The sequence below is a fragment of the Malaclemys terrapin genome, chromosome 8 (assembly GCF_027887155.1).
Source record: "Malaclemys terrapin pileata isolate rMalTer1 chromosome 8, rMalTer1.hap1, whole genome shotgun sequence".
NCBI lineage: Eukaryota > Metazoa > Chordata > Testudines > Emydidae > Malaclemys > Malaclemys terrapin.
This window is the reverse complement of record NC_071512.1, coordinates 87,109,975-87,134,783: the sequence shown is the minus strand read 5'-3', so window position 1 is coordinate 87,134,783 and position 24,809 is coordinate 87,109,975. Positions and strand designations below refer to the sequence as shown.

Sequence of the window (24,809 nt, the reverse complement as noted above, 5' to 3'; positions counted from 1 at the left end):
TAAGAGACTGATTTCTTAGCACTCCAATCATAGAATATCAGGGTTAGAAGGGACCTCAGGAGGTCATCTAGTCCAAGCCCCTGCTCAAAGCAGGACCAATCCCCAACTATTTTTTTTGCCTCAGACCCCTAAATGGCCCCATCAAGGATTGAAATCACAATGCTGGGTTTAGCAGGCCAATACTCAAACCACTGAGCTATCCCTCCCCTCCAGCCTCACTCCACCTTGTGATATTATTATAATATTATTAATAATTACTACTAAGCAGTTCTCACCTACATTCACTAGGGGTATTTCTTGCTGCTTTTTGCAGCACTCATCAACTCCCAATCTTGTTGTACAGAGCTGGAAAAAGAAGGGACATCGGGGGTGCTGGAACAATTTGTATAGTTGGGGTGCTGAGAGCCATTGAACCAAACTGTAAACCCTGAATATGATGGAAGCCACTTCAATCTGGAAGTGCTGCCTCTAGTTTCAGCACCTCCGAGGGACGTCCTTTGTAATAAGGGACTGTTGGCAACCCTACACCCATTCACAAATTGTTCTAGGGTATAGTGGGACATAGGCATCCCGACATCTAGAATGGGGCAGCAGTGTGTATGCCCCGGGCTCTGAAATATAGGTGCCTCAGGAGCTTTGACAATGAACAGGGTAGGCTCTTCACATCTATCAAGTTCCAGAAGCTCAAGTTGTTTTGTTCTTTTTGGTTCTAAAAAATGTTAGCGTTTCCTAGTCTTCTGCTATTGCGGGAAAGCTTTGGAAAATAGATGGGTCTTGCAACATGTCTTCTGTAGATGCCCAGGTTTGGGCTTATTTCTGTTATCTCAAAGGGGAGCCAAGATAACTCTGAATGCGTAAAGTGGTGTCGGTATCGGAATAGAAACAAAAAAAGGCTCTCTGCCATATCTGTCACTGGCGGACTAGTGCAGATCTCCTCCCCTCTCCCCTTGTGTGGTGCCCAATAAATATAACTGACAAGAGATAAGGTTCAAAACAAACAGGTAAATGTATTAGGGGATATTATTACACAGCTAGGGAAGGGGTAAATGTAAATGACTAATAGCTATATAACAAACAAACCCAGTGGTGCAGCAGCTCTTCCCTGTGAGTGTGAAGCTCAGGCACCATCAGCCTACGATCACAGTTCTTTTATAGAATCTATGGCGGGAAAACATGGTACAATCCGTAGAAAGGCAGGAAACAGTCTGAGGTGATGGAATCTTGGGGCTCGCCCAGTAGCGGGAAAAACCCGTTCAGGCCAGTTTTATCCAGACCAGACTGACTGTGTACAGAGGGTCACATGATGGAGTCACAAGATGACAGTTTCCAGACTCCATCTTGGATTGCCACAGTGTTCTTAAAATCACTGATTATTTGGGTCTGATACCCACACATAGTTTAATAAATGGTGTGTAATAAACCAGAGAACAATACAACACTCCATACCAAACATTTCCTGCCTCTCAGTCACCTTTTCTAAAGTCAAATATCCCTTGAATGAGAATGCTTTGGATCCAATCCTGAGGCTGTGGCAAGAGCCACAGGTCTTATGAGCTTTGTCCTATTTAGTTTCTCACAGAAATTTTGCCACTTTATTAAAGGGAAATTTGTCCATCCATATTAACTGGAATTTCCTGTCCCCTTCATGATAATGGAGTAACTGAAGTAAGGACATTAGGCTCTTTACTTAGAGTGTAAGATCTTCTGGGCAGGATCTGTCTTTCTGTTATGTGTTTGCAGTGTGCCCCAATCTTTGATCGAGAGCCCTACTCACTAGTGCAATATAAATAATAATACTAAATCTTCCTATCACCTCTGGATTTTCAGTTCACCACTCATTTACTTTAGTGTCAGTCTAGTAGCTTTCATGTTATGGATATTGATCCTTCAAATTTTTTTTTAAGATACTAAGAGGCTTGAAAAAGCATGTGCTAAAACACATATAAATAAATCAAATTAAGGAGAGCTCTTGGATTGAGCCAAGAGCTGAATACTCCTAATCGCCACATTGCAATGATGCATCATTCTGGGAGTGATTTTGCTGGTGATCATGTTGCTGCCAAGGCTGTACTATCTGCAGGTAATTGCTGGAGTCTGTTTATTTAAGGAGATGTATTGAGATGTCAGTGGCGCCCAGGACATGAGATGGGTGCACTTGTGTGGTGTAGTACGGTATAAATCTAACTAAAATATTTTTCCAGTGAGTTTTCATGAAGGGATTTACCTAAAAAGCCACACACCAAAATAAAAGCAACAGCACAAAGGCATCCTTCTTTTATATCTAAATCTTTATTAGAACAAACCCCAAGAGCTGTAAAACAATAAGTAACAACAAATTTCATTAAATATTAAACATTTTAGTTATCAAAGATATTTAAACAATACATTCCCAATATTTCTGCACAGCAGAAGCAAACAGGTTTTAGAGCTCAGACTGTCATGTGCTCACATTAGTTTGGTTTTGGCATGAAAATGATAAATCTCTAAAAGTCACATTAAAATGAAAAATGTGATAAGTGAAAATGACAGTTACTTCTCTCTCATTTCTCAACTTTTAAATTGTCTTTTTGTGATTTTACATGTACATATTTGAAATAAATGCTTATGGACCCTTCTGTAACATATAGTAACAGACAATCAGTTTTTATATTAATAGCACTAGTAATTTTAAACATGAAGCACTTATATTCCAATAATCTGTATAAAAAGTTAGAAAATTAAAGGTCATTTATAAAACACTTCCAGAATAGTAAATAATCAGTCTTAAAATGAAGCATCTACTTTACATTTGGGAACCTAAAAAACATATATAACATTGGTGTAACAGATATCTACTAACTTCCCTTTTCATTCTATTTTAAATACCAAGGGCCCAATTCTACCTTCAATTATCTAAATACAATGGGCTATCTCTGAAGCTGAAGACAAAATAGGGCCCCCAGTTAAAGAGTTCAGCATCCCCTAAATTAGATTTAGAAAAGTTCACTAAAGCAAACCAAACAGTCTTACATGATTTTCTTTTTGTAACAAAAACATTCTCTTTTACTTTCTTTTTTGGAGCATAAAATACTCATGATCTGACAACAGTAACAGGGAAATTGTGCATGCTGCAGTATTTAGCAAAATTGTCAAATGTATTTAAAATGCAGTTGATTTTATATCACTTCATTTCAACTAAGCTGGAAGAGTCTTGTTTTTCCTATCTAGCAATTTGTGGTTTAAATTATGTATGTAAACTTTAAAATATAAGCTGGGTAATAATAACAGCCAGTAAGGCACTTTTGTCATAGAGGCTGGGTGACTGGCAATAGTTTAAAGACTGAAGTTCTATACTACAATACAGAGACAAACTGTTAAGTCTAATCATTTTTATGATCATTTATTTTCAGAAAGATATTTAAAGAACCTCTTTTTAGAATAAGCTTAATAGGATGATTTCTGAAATCTTTTTACTGTCCTATACCAGAATATGCAACAGGAAAACATTTCATATTTTTAAATGCTTATATTTAAAAGAATATTCAGCATCTTCAAAACATCCAAGCCACTAGAATTAAAAGCTAAATACAACTTGGAAAAAAAAAAAAAAACAAAAAAAACAAATCTCAGTATAAAAATCGTTGCATCTTGGGTTTTTTGTTTTTTAAACAGTTTCCTTACCAATTCTGATGGCTTTACATAGAAGCTTTGGTATAAAACATGCAAATAAAAGCCGACAATTAATACAGTGTTGGGAAGACAATGCATCAAACCAGGACTAAATCCAACAAGATTGGGTGGTTACAACACTGGGTATTTTCTAATGTCTCTTGGTTTCTACATTCGGCTTGTTCAAAATCTTCAAGAGAGATTTACTCATATAATAGGGTCTTTCTGCAGAGCCATCATGTCTTTCTAAATCTTCCACTAGGAGGAAGAATGGTACAAAGTAAATGATCAAAGCAGTACAATAAGAAAAGTAATAGCACCACCTGCTGAACTCTTAATGCACAACAGCTCTCTTAGCTTTCTAGGTTTATTTCAATACTTGATGTTTTGGCATTTATTATACTGTAAACAGCTAGAATAATAATCAGCCTTTTGTCACTATATGGGCCTGTCTCTACCCTTTGAAATCAATGGGAATTTTCCCACTCACTTAAGTGGGTGTAGGATCAAAACCTATATAATAAACAATCTTAACATACCATACTTAGCCCAATATTCCACTTCCCTAAAGTGAGGAAGTACACAGTAATTAAGTTTTATCTTCATGTTTAAGCAAATAACAGAGTAAAGTGCCAAATTCACTGAATTCACAGGGATTGCGTAGGTCATAAATTGGCAGAATTTGGCCCAAAGGATTAGTTAGGAATCATTATTTTAAAAAAGTATGATTTATTTTGCAAATTAATATTTGTAATAATTTCTGCCTACATTATTCCAAAATATTCAGTTCTCTTTTACCAATTTTAATTTTAAATAATTTTAAAAAGTATTTCAGCTGATTGACTGGAGAATTTAAGCGATATTGCTTTGCATTTTCACAGTTCTCTTAATTGCTTCATTTTAAAAAATGGCTTTTAAATGCTCTTCTCAGAAACACTGTAAATTTATAGTCTAAATTAATTCTCACAAAATAGTAATGAATGGAGGAACTTTAGATATATATCTATGGTATATAAACAATCAATTCAGTTTAAAACTTTTAGAAATTCTTCTAGCAAATGCATAGGTTTATTAAGAAAACTTCTAATCATATGACTATTACTATTTCTATTATGTCATATTCATATTCTATTATGTCATATTAAACTCTACGGTTACATTCATATGGCAAAAAGCGCATTTTACTTAGAAATACGCCTTTTCAATAGAGCACCCAGTAAAACTCTTCAATCCACTGCAGAACTATAGATGGCTCTGCTCAGTCTTTCTGGGTGCAAATTAATGAACTAATTACAGTACCATCCTATATTACATTGGGGCCTGATCTAGAATAGCAGATCAGCAGACTTTTAGGTGATGGAATGATTGCACGCAGCCCAAACAGTTCATTCTAGCCTAAATTTTCAAAAGAAACTTGCATTTTTGCTTCTCAATTTTTGGATACCCAATTTGAAAAGCCTTGTAAAAGAGCCTGGTTTTCAAAGAGTGGGTGTTCAGCACTTTCTGAAAGCCAGGCTCCTTTAAAGTGTCTCAAGAGGGACACTCAAAAATCAAGGCCTTCAAAAACACTAGTCACTTTTGAAAGCATAGGCCATGTGATCTTAAGATCCTTCCATTCCCCAGGAGTTACTCCAACATATGGGTGGAATAACTCACCTGTAGTCAACTGATTCAACCTATGGCTAGTATTAATAAACAAAATTACTCAGGCATGATGGGAATTTCCTACTCCCCTCCCATTCACCCAAGTGCAGGATGTATTACACCAACCCTTGTTTCTTGGTTGACCTTGGAAATGGAGCTGCCTCCGGAGAGCAAAGTATGGGCTCTTAAAAATTCTTTCCCATATGACTGAATCTTCAGCCAACTGGAAAAGAACCTGCCCCTGTGTTCTGACGCTGAGGACTGCCATGGAATACTTAATTCAAAATTCTGTAGCCCATGAAGGCTAGAACGTAGCCTCACTGGCTTTGGATTTCTAGATGCTCCTGGGATGCTGGCCCATTGGGCCCCCTTAAACTTTACAACAATTATTCTACATTAGTATTTAAATAGGTTAAAGTATTTTTAGCCCCAGTCACAAAAGTAACATCATCTTGAAAGGTTACCCCATTCCTCCTACTTACAGTAATCATGAATTCTTTGTATTACTCTTCACAAATCCCCAGATAAAACGTAGGGCTGATCCTGTGAGCCCTGCACAAGTGGAACTGTCATTGACTTCAGTGGTAGTTCCATGCACAGAAGGCTTGCAGAATTTGGGGTTTAGGGCTTGCCTACACAGCACCAGATAGGTGTGATTTATAAAACCCTCTAATGTATTACACTCTAACGGCTCCGTGTAGACCCTGCTGGTGTGCTCTAAAAGGAACCTAGTTTGCCGTAACATATTCCTGGAGGGATAGCTCAGTGGTTTGAGCATTGGCCTCCTAAACTCAGGGTTGTGACTTCAATCCTTGAGGGGGCCATTTAGGGATCTGGGGCAAAAATCTGTCTGGGGATTAGTCCTGCTTTGAGCAGGGGGTTGGACTAGATGACCTCCTCAGGTCCCTTCCAACCCTGATATTCTATAGTCCTTTTAGAGTGTATCAGCAGGTCTACCCAGGGCAGTTAGGGTGCAACACATTAAAACGCTTTACAAATCACACCCCTCTAGTGCGCTTTGCTGGCACCATGTAAATAAGCCCTCAGTGTAAAACTAACATGTATTACACCAATAGTATAAAGCTACTACTAGTCTTTGCATTTATAACCAAGCAACTTTAATGATTTAAACATACACCAAACATTATGGGCCTGGCTCCTTGGTCTAAATAATTAGTGCTCTGCTTTATCAGGTGAGAGACTCAGATTTTATTTCTAGCCCTGGCCACTTACTCCATGGGCTAACAGGAGCGGAGAGTCCCACAGAGACAGTGCATTCAGCCTGTGGAAGGAGGGAGGAAGCCCATCTGGGATGGACACAGGAAATAAGAATTCCTTGGAGCTTATAGAGGGCCATGAAGACTTGCCTCTAAGGAAAATGGCTGCATTTCAGTTTTTCCTTTCCATACTGCAGGTGGAGCTCAACCTCAACATCATGTAGAATAAAATCATAGAACCATTAGGCACAGGGGATACTAATACAAGGGCATCTCCCATTCACATCAGCTGAAAGCTATACATTTTTCATCTTGCACCAGATGGAAATAGAAAGGTTGTGGGAACCACAAACCACGTTCTTCAGGTACAGTGGAACACTCCTTCAATGGAGGTTAATGTTTAACCCAACTTCTGTTCTAAAAGGGGTTATGTTATAACAGATTTCACTATAAAGCAGTTTTAGCTGTAGTCTACTCTAGCTACCTTCTTTGAGACTGAACCTGTGTGATACCCCTTTCTCATTTATTAACATATACAGTTTGTAATAGAGGTGATCAAAAGATCTATGTAGGGAACTATTAGTACATATATAATCACAGTTTAAATCGCTGCCAACCAGCTTGTACAGTAAAAATACAACCATAGCACCATATTTACAAATTTAGTACCATCTGCTGGTTTGCTAGAGTCTCTTGATCTATTTTTATGGCTAATTAGGTTACATTGTAGTGCTTTCAAAAATTGCCTGAATATCATTTACAAAGATACACTTATAAAAAAAGAAATGTTATCAAAACAGCTGTCATTTGAAACAGCAACCTGTGTTACAAAAGTTATTAAAACACCATTAGCTATGGATAAAAAGATTCAAATTTACATTTTCCTTTTTCATAGGCACTCTATAAACTAAAACGTGGCCTTGTTTCACAGCTCTTAGTTTAAGCATTTCCCTATCTAGTTAGATGTTACCAAATTGCTAATTGATTTTAGATACAAGCAAAAAGAAAAAGAATCACCCATCAACCAGAAGCATCATTCACAGTTTTAACTTTTGCCTAGTTTATACACATCCCACTTAAAAGTGACATTGTTTTGATTTTCAGCAATTTTTTAAAGTTATCCCATTGCCTTCTTAGGGCTTAGTTCCTTCTTTCCCAGAATTCGGTGCAGACTAGCTGACATGTAGTACGGTTTTGCTGTGGATCCATCATTTCTTTCCAAATCTTCACCTGAATTTGCATCAGCAAAAGCAGCCAAAGCAGCAAGCAGCAGTGCAATCAAACAAAAAATGAACAAACGAACATAAAAGGGTAGAGAATTGAACAAGAGAGAAAGCAGAAAAACCAACATTAGAAAATCTGATACCAGACAATTTAGCTGCAGTGTTAAGTTGCTGGTGGACACTGGAAAAAGCTCCAAGTTCCACTTTTTTCCAAATCAGAGGAGGTTTTACACCAAAACCGACAAACATCAGTGGAGGGCTACATTGACATTCTAAAGTCATGCACATCAATCCTTTTAATTCTTCCAGTTCTTTTGTTTAAAAATTGCACTGGAATTTTCAGAAGTGCTCAGCACACACAACTATGGCCAGAAGAGCCTGGTATTGTAGGTGTTTAGTTTTTTGAAAATCTGGCCAAAAGTGCCATACAAGAAACTGCTGGGTTTTGAGCACTTTTGAAAATCCATCCCTAAAAGGAAGCAGAGCTTTTTTGAAAATCTGACCCCATAAGTGCACAATTTTGCTCCCATAATACAAGCTGTATATGACATGGGAAGCAGAGTGAAATGTAAGTTTTGAATAATGGCATAGAGACTCAGAGTTTTGCCATACAAGAAAATATTAATTTTCCCATTAATATTAATGCATTTCCCTTCTACCTTCCCTCTCCCCCCAAAAGAGACATTAAACAGTGAATGATCTAGTGAAAACTAGGAGATATCTTCAGAGCTGTGACATGAGTTACTGCTGGTTATTAATATTATACCTCAAATTATAAAAAAATGATTTGTACTCTTCTAAAGAATGCTCAAGACTGAATAGATTTGCTGTGCCTTGATTGCACTAATAAACTAATATTTTGCATGTGTACAGACCCTTTCATGCAAGGATCCCAACCAGTTTGCAAAGATAGATGAACATTTTACTGATAGGAAAAATGAGACCTTGAGCCATGTGATCTGCATGGGGCTGCTTGTGCAGATCATTTTGCAGGATTCAGCCTAAATGTCACAAAATGAGTCAGTGGCACAGCTCAAAATAAAAAAAACTCATGTCTCCTGACATCTAATTCTCTGCTCCAAGACAAAGTATTTGTTCATCTAAGTCTTGTGATCAAATGGAGAAGGAAACTGATTGATTTTTGTGAGTCTCTAAACACCTCCTCTCTGATTCCTCTCTCACATCAGTGGATTACTCCTGATTTACATTGCTGTGAAAGGAGAAACAGGGCCCATTGCAATAAATAAATACAGATGGTTATTAAAGGTGGTAGGAGGAGGTCAGGAAATGGTTTTGATTTACTTTATTCTGTATCACCCCCGGCATGCCAGTGTGCTCCAAGTCCTGTGTCACTGGTGTTCTGGCCTGTTCCAAGGGAAAGGAGGCTCCAGGCAGCAAGGGCTAAGCTTGGGGTCCAATTCACTACAGTAACTCATTTAACGTTGTCCCACTTAACGTTGTTTCAATGTTACGTCCCTGCTCAATTAGGGAACATGCTCATTTAAAGTTGTGCAATGCTCCCTTATAACATTGTTTGGCTGCCTGCTTGTAAGATTCTGTGGAAGAGCAGCGACTTTACAAGGGAGCATTGCACAAGTTCTGTTTCTCCACCACCTCCCCATCCCTCCCAGTGTTTCCCCCACCACCAAACAGCTGTTTGGAGCCACTTAGGACTTTCTGGGAGGGAGGGGGAGGAATGGAGATGCAGGACTTCCCCACTTCTGCCCCTCCCTCCTAGAAAGTCCTAAGCGCGAAGTGCTGGGAGGGAGGGGCAGGAGTGGGGAAGCGCTGTGTCTCTGCTCCTCTCCCTCCCTCCCAGAAAGTCCTAAGCAACGCCAAACAGCAGTTTAGCGGCTCTTAGGATTTTCTGGGAGGGAGGGGGAGGAGTGGAGATGTGGGGCTTCCCTGCTCCTCCCCCTCCCTCCCAGCACTTTGGGCTTAGGACTTTCTGGGAGGGAGGGGCAGGAGCGGGAAGCCCCGCATCTCCACTCCTCTCCCTCCCTCCTAGAAAGTTCTAAGCACTGCCAAACAGCTGTCTGGCGGTGCTTAGGACTTTGGGGGGGGGGGGAGGGATGTGGAGTGGGGGTGGGAAGAGGTGGGCCTGGAGTGCAGTGGGGACAGGAAGAGGCGGGCCTGGAGCATTCCCGGCAAAATCCAAGCCTGTTCTCTGGGGAAGCTGCTGCTGCTGCTGCAAAGGTGCTTCCTAGCGTCCTTGCCTGCAGCGGGCTGTGCCTGTGTGGGGTAAGCCAGGGGCACTTCCCAACCACAGTACAGTACAGTATAAAGTATAATGCCTTTTGTCTGCCCCAAAAAAATTTCCTTGGAACCTAACCCCCCGCATTTACATTAAATCTTACGGACAATTGGATTCGTTTAACATTGTTTCACTTAAAGTTGCATTTTTCAGGAACATAACTACAACGTTAAGTGAGGAGTTACTGTACTTTGTTTCTAACAATGGGGCTAGATTTCAGAGGAGTTAGAGAATGTATCCAGATAGGAGGTGGGGGAGGCAATTAAGCCCTTAGTCGTGCTTACCTGCTTCAAGGTCCCACTGCCACAATATGCACTTAGGAACCCTTGGCCATAGGGACTATTTGACTAGTTAGCACAGTCAAATAATGCAGCCAGATGCAATGTTAACCAGTGCAATGTACTCCTGCTCTGACCTGCCAAGGTCTACTCTACTGCTCCCATTACAGTAGAATCCAATCTTTAGGTTTTAAATTTTATTAAGTCTGGCAAATGGAATGAGTTCCCTTTAGCGAGCACACCTTGTTCTTATACTTAGGGTCTAAACTGAGACCAATTGATTTCTCTGGTAATTTGAGCATTCCTGAACAAGAAGTCAAACATGCCCCTAACCGCCTCCCTTTCAAGAGTCAGCAACTGTTTGTTATGGGGGTCACACGGGACTGAGAGTTTTAAAATAGTATTTTAAGGTAATTTCATGTTAAGTCAGCATGAAGCTTTTGTCGTGGTTATTAGTATGTAACCAAAGGACAGTGACGTTATCAGCCACATAAAGCATTTGCTGAAGGAGAACACCTGAGTGCAAAGCCCATTGGCATTAGTAAGACGTGTGCGTGAATTGTTGCTGGACACGTCTGGTTACAAAACACCCAGGAGCAAAGTGTTAGTAAAAATTAGGAAACATTTAATAAACAAAAAGCCAGATACCCCAGTGAGCCCCAGATACATTTCACTAGCTTGGCAAATAGGCTAATGAAGGCATATCTGATCACAGAGCTTTACAAGCCCCTCGGCAGTAAAATTAAACCACCTGTATTAAGAACAGCAGCAATTCCTTATTCCCACAATATGCCAGCATGTCACGTGAATTCTGTAAGGAAACTGACAAGGTGACTCTTTACCTGCATGTCATCAGAAGAAGAGAGTTAATGAAAGAGAACTCAATACTTACAAAAGCAGAGGAAAAGTGTATCAACGCACATTGCATAGACACTGAAGAACCCATGTGCAATTAGGTAAGAGCCAATAATGACAGTCTGCAAAAAAACCCAAACACATACATTTGACACATTCATGGCAACATCACCTCAAAGAACAAGAACAAACAAGACAGTCTGCTAAACCAACAGGAAAGGATTTATTTACAGTTCCATAACTCTGCAGTAGGCTTGCTGCTGAGGCAAAAGATCACAGATTAAAGTCAGTGTGTGGTGACATACACCTGTTACCAATTTCTAAGACAGCAACTTGGAATCATGTTGTTCCCAGTGCAGGAAAACCCACTAAAGGGCTATGAAACTCTGTTTCAGTTCATGGAGTTCTCTCAGATTGCCCCTTCAAGAAAGAGGGCCCACCATCCAACCTGCAGATATCCCCAGATCTATGAGGGAATCCACAGGGAAAGCATTTACATAGGAGCCAAGTGCTTTCTCTTTGCTCTGTAGACCTCATCCCTTAGAAAGACATGCTGCAATTGGTTCCCCATCGTCTACCCCAGTGCTGTGTGTGGAGGTTTGTGCAGAGCTGGCATGGAACCTAATTCTCCTGCACACGGAAGGTACCAAGTCCCTTGAGGCTCACTGCAGCACCATAATGGTACAAAGCTACCTGAACTGAGCCAGGGAGGGATGGAGTTTGGCAGAGCTGGCTAGCCACAGAAGAGGATGCTGCGCCCATTGACAGGATGGTGGAGATGCAGTTGCCAGTAAGTGCTCCCCAAGAACTGACCCAGAGCTGCCCCTCAAAACTCCCACAGTGTCCTAAGAATGTAAACTGCATCCTTACCAACAGGGGTACCCAGTAGTAATTTAATGTTGGGGTTTCTTGTGTGAACACTGGTATTCTATGTGTGAAGAAAAAGAAGGCTAGAACACCTGTAAGAAGCACAGAATACAGGCCATTAGTTATTCACATAGGTATCTGGGACTTCAACACTCATGAAGAATGGGTAAGACAGGCACAGCTGAAAACAGACTCAGGAGGTTTTGAACAATAAATCTCTAGATATCAATTATCCCCAGGATCTGTATTCGGACTAGAACAGAAATGGCATATAAATGCATTGTCATAAAGATACTTGTGGGGCCAGAAAGACCTGACTCAATTGTTTTATTTCATGAGTGAGACTGGGTTTTATATCAAAACTAATAAATAATATATGATACAAAAAATATATGATAATATAAAAGACCATCAGACTGATCTTGAAAAAAAAAATTAAAAAGCATACGTGAGCAAAAGCCTGTGGCTTTAGCTTTCACCTCTTGGAGGAATATTTAACTATTTGAAATTAAAAATAGAAATGGCATAGCTATTGATAAATACACTTAATGATAAATCTAGAGCTACATACATTAATTCATCATCATATCTGTGCTACGCAGAACAGAAAAGACATGTTAATGAATTATTCTACAGAATGTATCCTTAAGGAGGAGGAAAACATGAATCAATTTCAGCATTTCATGGCTCACATTTCAAAGACAGTTTCAAATCACATTTGCCTTCCCATTTTGAAAGTCAGTCTATAGTAATGACAAAAACATTACAGATTTGGTCTCAATTCTAATTTTCATCTGCTGGTAAAAAAATAATCCATTTAGGATTTTTTTTAAAAATACACAAAATATAAAAGATGGGCATCAATGAAATCATGTTTTGAAACTCTTGTGACAATTTAAAAGGCCTGAAGGGGACACCGTCAACTTGAATTTTTGAAATGGACCAATTAAAAAAAAAAAATCGGTTTTCTGCCGCAGCACACTGAAGAGTATGTCCTGACTTTTATTAGTATGAAAGTAAAAACTGTAAAAATGTTAGATTTTGTCTGCTCCCCTGCTTGTGTTCGGAAGGGTCCTTTGGACAGGCCTGAATGCAACACTACAAAAGATGCTTAGGCCCACCCCGTCTCTCCGTACACACACCTGCATGCAGCTTGCTGACAGTTCAGTTTCAATTACAGTGCTGCTGTTGCTGCTGATAAATACCCTCTTGCACGGTCTGAGGAAGAATGTGCACCTGTAACACACTGGGGATGGTATACTACAGGTTCCCCTCTCTGCCAGATCCACAGAGGATATGAGTCTGTTACAGTCAAAGGCAAACTACTTTAGTTCAAGGTGTAGAGGCTTATGCTTTTAGTTCTGGAGGTCCCCAGTTCAATCCCCAGTGTGTCAACTAAGATGTCAGCCATCACACACCCACACAAGAACAGTGGAAGTGACTATACAAAAAATACTGTCAAATGCACAAAGTAAGATGAAAAAAAAGAGAGGGAAAACATGCTTCTTTGGGCTCAATCCTGCAATTCTTTGCTCATGTGATTAGTACTTATGGTATCAAGGTTTGCAAGAGCAAGTCCTTGATGTGTTGTCTGAGCACAGAAGTTTAGCATTCTAGGCTAGTAGGGAATAAGAATCAACATCACATTGAAATAACTGACTTACCTACACCGCCAGCAACGAGAAGTTTCCCAAGGAACAACAAGAAATCTGTAACTTTGTCCAGCACTGCAACTCTATTCAACAGAGGACAAACGGTGTTTGAGCACCTCAAAACAGAACATCTCTACTCTTTTCATATTCCATGAAATCCATGGAAAGTTGATGAAATTGGCTCAGAAAAGTCATTGTCTTGCACTGGTCCTTTGGCCAACAATATAACAATGCAAGAAATCAACATGGAGACGATAAAGGAGGGTAGCATTTTAGAATTCTGGTTATTAAATGCCCAGTCTTGTGAGGGACTAAGGACCTTTAACTCCTAACGAAATCAATGAGAGGTGAGAGCATGTTTAAGAAGAACGAATTCAAACTGGAACAGGTACAGAGAAAGGCTACTAGGATGATCCAAGGAATGGAAAATCTGTCTTATGAAAGGAGACTCAAAGAGCTTGGCTTGTTTAGCCTAACCAAAAGAAGGCTGAGGGGAGATATAATTGCTCTTTATAAATCTATCAGAGGGATAAATATCAGGGAGGGAGAGGAATTATTTAAGCTTAGTACCAATGTGGACACAAGAACAAATGGATATAAACTGGACATTAGGAAGTTTAAACTTGAAATTAGACAAAGGTTTCTAACCATTAGAGGAGTGAAGTTCTGGAACAGCCTTCCAAGGGGAGTAGTGGGGGCAAGAGACATATCTGGCTTCAAGACTAAGCTTGATAAGTTTATGGAGGGGATGGTATGATGGGATAGCCTAATTTTGGCAATTAATTGATCTTTGGTTATTAGCAGGTAAATATGCCCAGTGGCCCGTGATGGGATGTTGGATGGGGTGGGATCTGAGTTACTACAGAGAATTCTTTCCTGGGTGCTGGCGGGTGAGTCTTGCCCACATGCTCAGGGTTTAACTGATCGCCATATTTGGGGTCGGGAAGGAATTTTCCTCCAGGGCAGATTGGCAGAGGCCCTGGAGGTTTTTCACCTTCCTCTGCAGAATGGGACACTGGTCACTTGCTGGAGGATTCTCTGCACCTTGAGGTCTTTAAACCACGATTTGAGGGCTTCAATAACTCAGGCATAGGTTAGAGGTTTGCTACAGGAGTGGGTGGGTGAGATTTTGTGGCCTGCATTGTGCAGGAGGTCAGACTAGATGATCATAATGGTCCCTTCTGACCTTAAAGTCTATGAGTACTCAGCACAGTGCTGAACAGGGCCATAGGACAGCAAAACTGCTGACAGCACTTGAAAACTATTAATTGGGTGTTGCTCTTGTTGATAAAGAAATTAGCATATTTTTCTATTTCAGCCTTTTCTTCATAGCAGGATCCTGGGCAGGCCAGCCCTAGCAGGAGGTGAACTGGGCTCCAAAACGTAGGAGACCCAGCATTTGTGCATGCTGTCAGTAGACTTTTGTCCATTTCATTCACTCCTTGCTAGCCACATTGTCTCTGCTTTCAGAATGCACTGAAACCTCAAGGCTTTGTTGAGGTGTCTCAGCACAGCACAGTAGGGGGCAATCTCAAAGCAGGAATTCAGCCCCAGGTGAATGAATGCTAGGAGTCAGAAAAATTGACAGTAAGCCTGCATTGCTCAGTCTTCCTTGTAATCAGACTGAAAACAACAGGAAGGAAAGGAGGCCAGAATGGGGGCTTATTGTAGGGAGCCTCTGATCAAAATCCTGTCTGACTCATGGCATGGAAATGAGACTTGTATTGCAAGACACTTGACAACAATGAAGGCTATGTATATGGTAATGTAATGTACCAGCATGAAATAAACATTCAACAACCAAATTAAAGAAAACAAACCATCATTAGCTTGTCAGAGTTAGGAATTAGAGCTAGAATATACAGAGTAGAAAATCCTAATTCAAAATAATATAAGATTTGCCTGGCTCCTAGCTATTGCTCTTGGTGATTAACAGCAGTAGCATAAGGGAGAGAAGTGGAAGCGATAGCTAGGGCTATCATTTTTTCATGGAGGTCATGGTAATCATGCATTTAAGTAAAGTCTGTGAAATCTTGGAAATGGCTGTAAAAACATATTTGATTAGGCCCCAAATCGAGTAGTGTTGCAACCTGGTGCACGGAGTCACAGTACCAATCAGGTTTGGCCCATCTGCCTTCATCTACAGTGGGGCGGACAGGCCAAACCTAAGTAGTGCTGCGACCCTGTGTGCCAAGTTGTAATGCCCAGCTCTGCAGACAAGAGCTGCCGCTGTAGGGTGAGTACAAGTCAGGCTTGCTCTCCAAACTCCCCCTGAGACACATACCTCTGGGACTACCTTTCAGCATCTCCCACTGTACTCTTGTGAAAAATACGTTAGAGCTCTGATCTGATCTCAGATCTCTGCCACAAAATTTACTAAAGAGACAAGGTGGGTGAGATAGTATCTTTTATTGCACCAACTTCTGTTGGTGAAAGAGACGAGCTTTCAAGCTACAGGCCTTGTCTACACTACATAGTTAGGCTGACATAAGCCACCTTGCATTGACCTAGTTGTGCATGTGTCTTCATTTAAATTTGTCTCCCACTGATCTAAGTGGCTTGTTACAGCAATGACCAGTGTTGAGCCATGGTCGATGTACTGAGGTCGATGCAATGTGACTGTTACTTATGTCAAACTAACAGACCTCCAGCAGCTATACCACAATGCCAGACACTGACTGCTCTGGTCACAATTGATAGCTCCACTGCCCAGGGTCATTGAGACTGGAAGGTCCCCTTCCCCTTTTCAAAAATGTGCAGGATTTTAATGTGTTTTCCTGATTATCCAGCTTGGTGAGCACACCTCGCAGTTCTCCAGTGTTGTGTGCAACTGCCCAGCTGACCATGCTGGCTACACACTCCAGATGTGCTCTGGCTTGGAGTAGACAGGAGATATTGGATCTCCTGGCCTGTGGGAAGAAGACACTGTGAAAGCACAGCTATGGACCAGTCACAGAAACATGGACATTTATGAGCAGATTGCTCAGGGGATGCAGGAGAAGGGGTACAACAGGGATCAGCCGCAATGCCTTGTGAAAGCAAAGGAACTGCAGCGGGCATATCAGAAGGCCAGGGAGACAAACTGTCAATCTGGTGCTGAGCCACAGACCTGCCATTTTTACAAAGAGCTGCATGCTGAACTTGGCAAAGACCCCACTACCACCCTGTAGAACATCTTGTGGATACCTCCAAGGAGCCCAAGTCACGGGATCCCGGTGTGAACAGTGAGGAGGAGAATGGGGGACATGTGACCGGGAGGTCCAGCTATGACACAAGCCGGGACCTGTTTGAGACTCCACCCATCCAGTCAGTCCTGGCAGTTGAGCATGGACGAGCCCGATGCAGGGGAAAGAACCTCAGGTAAGTGTGCTATTGCCCTCTACATATAGTTTCATGCAACTGAGAAATTTCCTCCTCATTTCCCTCACCCTTGTGGGCCTTACTTACTCTGGCCAGTGCTGTGAGTGGTGCCATGCACAAGTACTCGACAGCAGAAGTGTGCATAAGCATGTCTGGTTTAACAAGGAAAGGAGGGAAGTTCTGAATCTTAACTTTCACTTTACATTGTGACTATACTGACAATGGTACCTCTGTGTGTTTTATCTGCAGTTACTGCTGTTGTGATCTTGAGGGGTTTCCCTTTCCACACCCATGGAATGCCTGAGCCACTTACAGAGGAGAAGGAAGAGGACTAGGGATGACATGTTTAGTGAGATCCTACAAGTCAGTGCTGAATCATATCATGGCAAAGGGCCTGGAAGGTAAACATTGCAGACATCCTAGAGAAGGAAAGATCATACAGGGTTTTGGCCCAGGAGAGGGATATTCACCAGGACATAATGACACTTCTCCAGATGCTACAGATTCAACAATCACAGGATCACCTCCCTTTGCAGTCCACAGAGAACTCCATTACAGCATCTTCCTATATTCCCCTCAACATTCCAGGCGGTGTCAGGGGCCATATCCCTACCCTACCACTTCACCCCAGGGGACATTAAGGACAAACAGTTTCACATACACTAACCTGTGAAATCCACAGTTGCAGTATGTGTAGGTAAAATGGACATGAATGTTCTTTCCCCTTGTTAAGTTCTGATCCATTAATTTATTAAGTTCTTAATGTATTTGCTGTTAGATTGCACAGATTTTTCTTTGCACTAGTTTTGTTACTAAACAAAACTGGAAAATAATTAATCTTTATTAATGCTGCATAGTGCCTCGCAGTTCTGAAAGCAGCCACTTCTTGTTGTACAGTGTGATACAACTCTTAGGACCAGTGACAAACACAGGGTAATAATCACAAATGTACACTGTAAAAATGAATAGGTGCACTGACAGTGTTATATTCATAGATGTGCACCAAGCACCATACAATTCCTAACAGGCCTCAAAACGGCAGGGCCAGGTAGAGCACAGTACACCACAACACATGATTGTTGCTTGCTGTTAAAGTGCTCTTCCAAGCTTCCCTGAGCCCTATAGCTGCATGCTGAGCTTTTCTAATAGCCCTTGTGTCTGGCTGTTCAAACTCAGCAGACAGCTGCTCCACCTCTGCCCTTCACCCTGGTGGCAACTTTCCACTTTTCTTCACAGATATTATGTAGGACACCGCAGGCAGCTATAACCACTGGGATGGGGTTTTTTCCACTGAGATTCAATATAGGGTTACCATATTTCAACACTGAAAAAAGAGAACACTCCACAGGGGCCCTGGCCCTGCCCGAACTCCGCCCTTTCCCCACCCCTGGCCTACCCCCAACCCCACCCCCATTCCAACCCCTTCCCCAAAGTCCCTGCCCCAACTCTGTCCCCTCCTCTGAGCACCCCGCATTCCCCCTCCTTCCTCCCGCTCGTCTTGATTGGGGGTTGCTAAGTGCTTCCCTGCTCCCCACTTGCCCCGCAGCCCCTGCAGCCTCTATGCCCTTGGCTGCCCTGCTCCTCCTCACCCTGCAGCCCCTGCACCCCCCCCACCCCTGCAGCCTCTGTGACCCCTGCTCCCCACTCGCCCTGCAGCCCCTGCACCCCCCCCACCCCTGCAGCCTCTGTGACCCCTGCTCCCCACTCGCCCTGCAGTCCCTGCACCCCTCCCACCCCTGCAGCCTCTGTGACCCCTGCTCCCCACTCGCCCTGCAGCCCCTGCACCCCCCCACCCCTGCAGCCTCTGCGCTCCCCCAGTGGCCAGGGGGTCCCCGCCTACGAGGGAAGCCCGAGCCGCTGGCTGAGCCCGGCCTCCCCGTGGTCCTGCGGGCTCGGCTGGGGCGCGCGTTCCGCCCGTCCTATGGGGGCAGCGGCGGCCCCTCCACCACCTTCTGCGGCTGCGCCCCCTCCACTCCTCCCGCCCGAGCTCGCTACAATGTAGCTGGGGTGGCTGGGCTGCGCTGCAGACCCGGTGGGTCGTGCTGGGGCCGGGCGGACCCTGGCTTATGCCTCCCTATTTTCCCCGGACATGTTCAGCTTTTTGGAAATTCCCCCCGGACTGGGATTTGAGGACCAAAAAGCCGGACATGTCCGGGGAAATCCGGTAACCCGGATGTATGGTAACCCTACAACAGTATGAGTAAACAATGCCAGCATCCTTTCAATCTACCAAAAGCACATTCTACTGTCATTCTGTACCTGCTGAGCCAGTAGTTGAATCTTTCCTTGGTGCTACCAAGGTGAGCCAGGGGAGCAAGGGGTAGGCTGGGTACCCCAGGATCACTACAAGTATTTCAACATTGCCAATCATAATCTGCTGGTCGGGAGAGAAAGTCCCTGCTTCTAGCTTTCGGAACAGTCCTGTGCTCTGAAAGATGCTCGTGTCATGCATCTTCCCTGATCAGCCCACACTTATGTCAGTGAAGCATCCCTGGTGATCCACCAATGCTTGCATAACTATAGAAAAGCAGCCCTTTCTGTTGATGTACTCTGTGGCAAGGTGGTCTGGTGCCAAAATAGGGACATGTATGCCATCTATCGCTCCACTACAGTTCAGGAACCTCTTTGCTGCAGATCCATCCACTATGTCCTGCAGATTGCCAGGAGAAGACAATTAATGGCCCTGCACACTTGCATGACAATGTCCCCCACGATGGATTTGCCAACTCTAAAATGATTTCCTACTGACTGGTGGCAATCCAGCATTCCAAGTGTCCACAGTGCCATTGCCACTCACTTCTTCACTGTCAGCGTAGCTTTCATTCTGATGTCCCTGCGCTGGGGTGAGCTCAGCACACAGATCCAGGAATGTGGCCTTGTGCATCCAAAAGTTCTGCAGCCCCTGCTCATCATCCCAAGCCTGCATTACGATGCTATCACACCATCAGTGCTAGTTTCTCAAGCTCAGAAGTGACACTCCATCATCTGCAGCTCCTCCATGAATGCCACCAACAACCCTGAAATGGTTCTTGCTGTGTCTCACAGTAACCTGTCCTCCAAGAAATTGTCATGTTCTGCCCTGATTGGGTTATTCTTATGGCTCTCCAAATGCTGGAGGATTGTGCATCCTGTGCTTGCAATGCTTATGACAATAGTGCAGAGCTGTATAGGCTCCATGCTTCCATCAGAGATGGCGAACAGAGAGGATGGCTGCACAAGTTTGTGGGAGTTTTAAAAAGGGGCAAGAAAATTATGGGATACAAGTGACATTATGGGATGGAGACAGCTGCACGCTGGGAACTTGACCCCTGGCCCCAATCACTCATGTGACTTATGTCTGCCCAACCCTGCATTGACTAATCTCCCCAAAAGACAGTGTGCTGGATGGTGGTGGGTTGCAATTTGGGATACCTACCCATTGTGCATTGCATTATGCATCGATACAAGTACCCCTGGTGAGTACATGCAGCACTTGTAAAAGGAGCCAAATACGCACGCGCAGAAGTGATATACTATCTGCAGCAGCTTTATACCGATGTAACTTGCATTGCCCAAAGTTTGTAATGCAGACATGGCCCACAAAGCTCTTGGAAAGGTACTCAGAGTGTCACAGCTATATACAACAGATTGTTTAGCACACACAGTTAACACGTACTGTAAGACAGTGGTTCTCAACCTGGGGGCCGGGGCCCCCTGGGGTGCCGCAAGCAGGTTTCAGGGGGTCCACCAAGCAGGGCCAGTGTTAGATTCACTGGGGCCCAGGTAACAAAGCCAAAGCCCCAGCACATGGAGGCTGAACTCAGGGGCCCTGAGTCCCAAAACCCAGGGCTGAAGTTGAACTTAGCTTTACGGGGGCCTGTAGTGAGGCCGAGTGGCCTCCCTCTGAGCAGGAGAGTGAGGGACCATTACATTCCCCTTGGAGGGCAGAGCCTAGATCGCCCTGCCCCCCTCACCAGAAGTACCGGAGCGTGGCCGGAAGTATAAAAGGCAGGCCCTGCAGCACAGTTGCGGCAGAGCCTGCGGAAGAGAAGGACGCTCCGCCTGTTCTGCAGCGTCCCGAGGGGAACCTACGCCTGGCTGTTCCCGATCCCCAGATGCCAATGAGGACTGGCCCGGAGTGCCTGCCACGGTGTACCCCAAGGAGCCGGAAGAGGCCTGGAGGCCACAGGTACCGGACCCTGGGGAGGCAGGAAGTGGTCCAGGGGCAGCCATGGAACAGTTGGCTGCAGAGCCGGGGTGGCTCAGTCGGCATGTTGGGGCTAGATCCCCACCGACACAGGGGCAGCCACCCCTGCCCCTGCCAGGGCCCTGGACTGGGATACGGTGGGCCCGCATTCCCCTGCCACCACACCCCGGGGTGGCCGACTCCCTACACTGTGCAAGGAAGCTCCAGCTCTGAAGAAGGAGCTTCCCTTACCAGCTCCCTTACAGACTGTTGCTTTGCAGGCTGCCCGAGCCCCGCCCAGGCTAAAGCCAGACTTGAACCTGTTTTATCGCTGGCAGCCTGAGCCTCCTCAAGCCCAGGCCCCAGCTCAGCTATAGACTCTGTTTAAGGGCTGGCAGAATGAGCCGCCCAAACCCAGGCTAAAGTCTGACTGTGACTGTTGGTTGCCCAGCCCTATGGTGGGCTCTTGACTGTCCTGTGGATTCTGGTTCTGGCCAGATGGGACTGGACTGAGTGGCCTCCCTCCCCACGGGAGAGCGAGGAACCATTACAGCACCCCGTGGCATGGGATTGCAAGCTGGAAGTGACACTGTTCTGGTATTTACTCTTGATAACAGGAGTGGAGACTCCTCAGGTGCAGCCCTTTGTCTAACTCTGGTATGCAATGGGCAGGGGTGCTTAACTGAATGGCTGCACCCACAAGGAAGTCCTGGAACCTTTACATACAGCTCAGTCCTCTCCTCCTGCCTCTGTCTAGAAACTCCATTCCCCCAGTCTTTGTCCGCATTCTCTTCTCATTCAGTGTCTCTCCCTCCCTGCTTCTCACCATCCAGGTCCTCTTATCCTTTCCTGAATAATTTAAACTACCTAACCTCCTTAAATGTGCCTCTTGCTGGTAATTAGGCTACCTCCTATTGCTCCAACATGGCCTCCTCCTAAGGGCTTGTTCTAATCAGCAACCTGCTCCCATTCTTTCTGATCTTCAGATATTACAGGAAGAGCCAGGAGCACGGAAGAGGAGTGCTGATTAGCATAACGAGTTCAGCAGCAGCCCTAGCGATGGAGCGAGGGGGCTGGGGTTCAACACCAGGAGAGATACCTATTATAGATTTTGGTTTTAAAAGCAAAAACATTCCCTCCCTTCTTGTTACCCTCCCAGCCCCCTTCCCTCTCCCTTGCTTCCTCCCCAAGTTTCCTTCCAGGGATTCTGAGGCTTAGATCTAGCTGTTCCTCTTATTAAAAAATGTGAATCCAACCTCAACCCTTGCAAGCTACACCTGGATACCACGGTGATGGGTGCCTTATGAGGTGTGTAAGAAATCAATAGAAATGTTGTCAGTAGGCAACACTGCTTTCTTGACAGCCCTGCTGCAGCTCCCAGGGATGCCTAGCCACCTACAATGTCAACCAATTAACCCGCAGCAAAGCTGTCTGTCAGGTTAAATAAAATCATCCTAGCTCAGGCTATTGACTAGTGCTATGGCTTGCCAGATGCATGAGGAACTGCTAAAAGGGAGAGCAATGTGTGAAGGCAGGACCCGTTACAATTAATTTTCTAGGGGAAAAAGTGAGTTTTCAGAGTGTAATAGCAACAACAAGAAACATGGCTGCTTACCTCACCACATTCCGCATTAGCAGAAAGAACGCTTCCTTTGCTGAGGTGCAGAAGTTTTTACCATATATCGCAATCTGCAAAACAGTAACAGTAGATTGTTAACTATATAGCTAATCAAGGACAGCCCTAAGTTTTCTGGGGCCCTATGCAAACGAACACATGTAGGGCCCTACATAGTTCTTTCCCATCTGTGACCAAACCCACCCACCTCCACATATCCATAAACTGTCCCACAATACACTGCCTGCTTCCTGTTACTTCTCCCCAGACTGTCACAGAATATCTCTCAGCCCACCCACCTCTCCAAATCATCTGTTTGTGGGGCTCTGCAGCCTCTGGTGACCTGCTTACAGGAGGAAAAGGCAGGAGGTGGAGACAATACTTAGGTTTCCAAATAGAGCAGCTGGGGAACACTGTCTCTGCCACAGCTTGCCTACAGTTGAGGAATTGAGGATAGCAAGTTGAGGGGTATATAGGGAGAGGCGTTGTGGTCTATCCATCCACAAACAAGCCTAAAGCCACTGCTGGGATTTGTGCAAGGATTAGGCACAATAACTGAATGCAAAAAAGCCACTTTAAAATAAGATTAAGGCTACAGATGAACCTGAAGCAAAGCCCAGGCTCCAAATGCCCCTGACCTTTGGGGAAATTCAGTCCAGATCTCAACTCTGCAGCTCAGGCCTTTTGCTAGTGGAGGCACAAACTAACAAAATCCGTCTAAGGCAGGCCCCCCCTCCCTTAATGCTGCTTATTACACAGCTCAGATGTCCTGGACATGATTCAGATCTCACACCAAAGTAGATCAGGAGTAACTCCACTGAAGTCAGTGTAAGATTGGAGCAAGATCAAAACAGGCCCTACTTGTTCAGAGCTCTGCAAAACTGCAGCATTATCAGGGACCAGGTTCTGCTCACTGCTACTTCTAATGAACTTTAGTTGAGTTAATTTGGATTTACATTTGCATGTCTAAATGTACAGTGTATCCAAAGGGCAACACCTTTAATAGGGACATGCCTTGCTTTTCCTGGACAACCTCAGTATTATTTTAATATAGGTTATTAAATGCTTTAAAAAAAAAAAAAAAAAAAAAAAAAAAAAAACACACACACACAAAAGTCAAGACTTTGTCTATGTTGGAAAATTGACTGGCATAGCTACTGCAGAATAAGCTATTCTGTACTAGCTGTTATAGAATAGCTGCCTGAGTGGAGACTCGAATAAAAGTGACTTTATTCCAGAGTAATTTACCAGCTCACGCAATTTAGTAAATTCACTTTCTTTCCAGAATAGTGTCTCCACGTGGGGGAGATATTCTGGAATAGTTAAATTATACCACAATAGCTATGCTGGTCAATTTTCCCCATGCAGATAAGGCTGTAGAAAGAACAATTTCCTCCCCTGAAGACTGCACTAATTCTGAGATCCCTTTGGAGCAAATAGGGTTTTAATGAAAGCATTAGAGTCACTTCCTCTGAGATAACAGCTCTTTGACTGCAAAACACTTTTACTGAAATTGTTTCAGGTCAAAACAAGACAACACAGGTGAATTCTGCTCTTATTTACAACGGGGTAAATCTGGAATCTCTCCCCTGAAACCAATCCAGCTCCTCTGGAATTACACCGCTGGAACTGAGAGCAGAATTTGGCTCTATGATTTTACTGGCGAGTACAAGTGCTGAGTGTTCTGTAAATTCCTTATTCACAGCAGCACATTTTAACAAAAACATCATGTTGGTATGTAGTATACAGTGTTTGAAGGATGTGGTGACATTCCTATTGAAATCAGTGTTTGAATTGCAGGTGGGGGGGAATGTTAACCAGTCATACTGTATCTCCACTTCTGATGGGTACTGGGGGGGGGGGGGGAAGAGGGATGGGGGAGGAGAAAAAGGATACTATCATTTTGGGGGGCAGGTACATATGAATTCCCCCAAAGTCACTAAAATCCAATTCTTTACCTTCTAGAGTCAAACAGTGACAGACTGTAGTCAAAGTTAAGCCTGACATAGCTAAAAAGCAAAACATTAAAGT

The 24,809-nt window shown here is 43.7% G+C and overlaps 1 protein-coding gene across 5 annotated transcripts in view; it reads right to left on the bottom strand.

Moving 5' to 3' along the window:
* Positions 1–2,270: 2,270 nt before the first annotated feature.
* Positions 2,271–24,809, bottom strand: part of SLC44A5 (solute carrier family 44 member 5) — a 204,363-nt gene continuing 181,824 nt past the window's right edge. For 4 of the 5 annotated variants that reach the window (XM_054038221.1, XM_054038223.1, XM_054038220.1 and 1 more), the window contains 5 exons: positions 22,779–22,852; positions 13,651–13,721; positions 11,990–12,078; positions 11,157–11,241; positions 3,813–7,739 (listed from right to left, as the gene is read on the bottom strand). In XM_054038221.1, coding sequence (XP_053894196.1) covers positions 7,627–7,739; positions 11,157–11,241; positions 11,990–12,078; positions 13,651–13,721; positions 22,779–22,852 — 432 coding nt within the window. In that variant the 3' untranslated portion in view covers positions 3,813–7,626. Of the gene's footprint in view, positions 7,740–11,156; positions 11,242–11,989; positions 12,079–13,650; positions 13,722–22,778; positions 22,853–24,809 lie in introns of all 5 variants that reach the window. The other variant, XM_054038222.1, reaches the window with a different exon arrangement.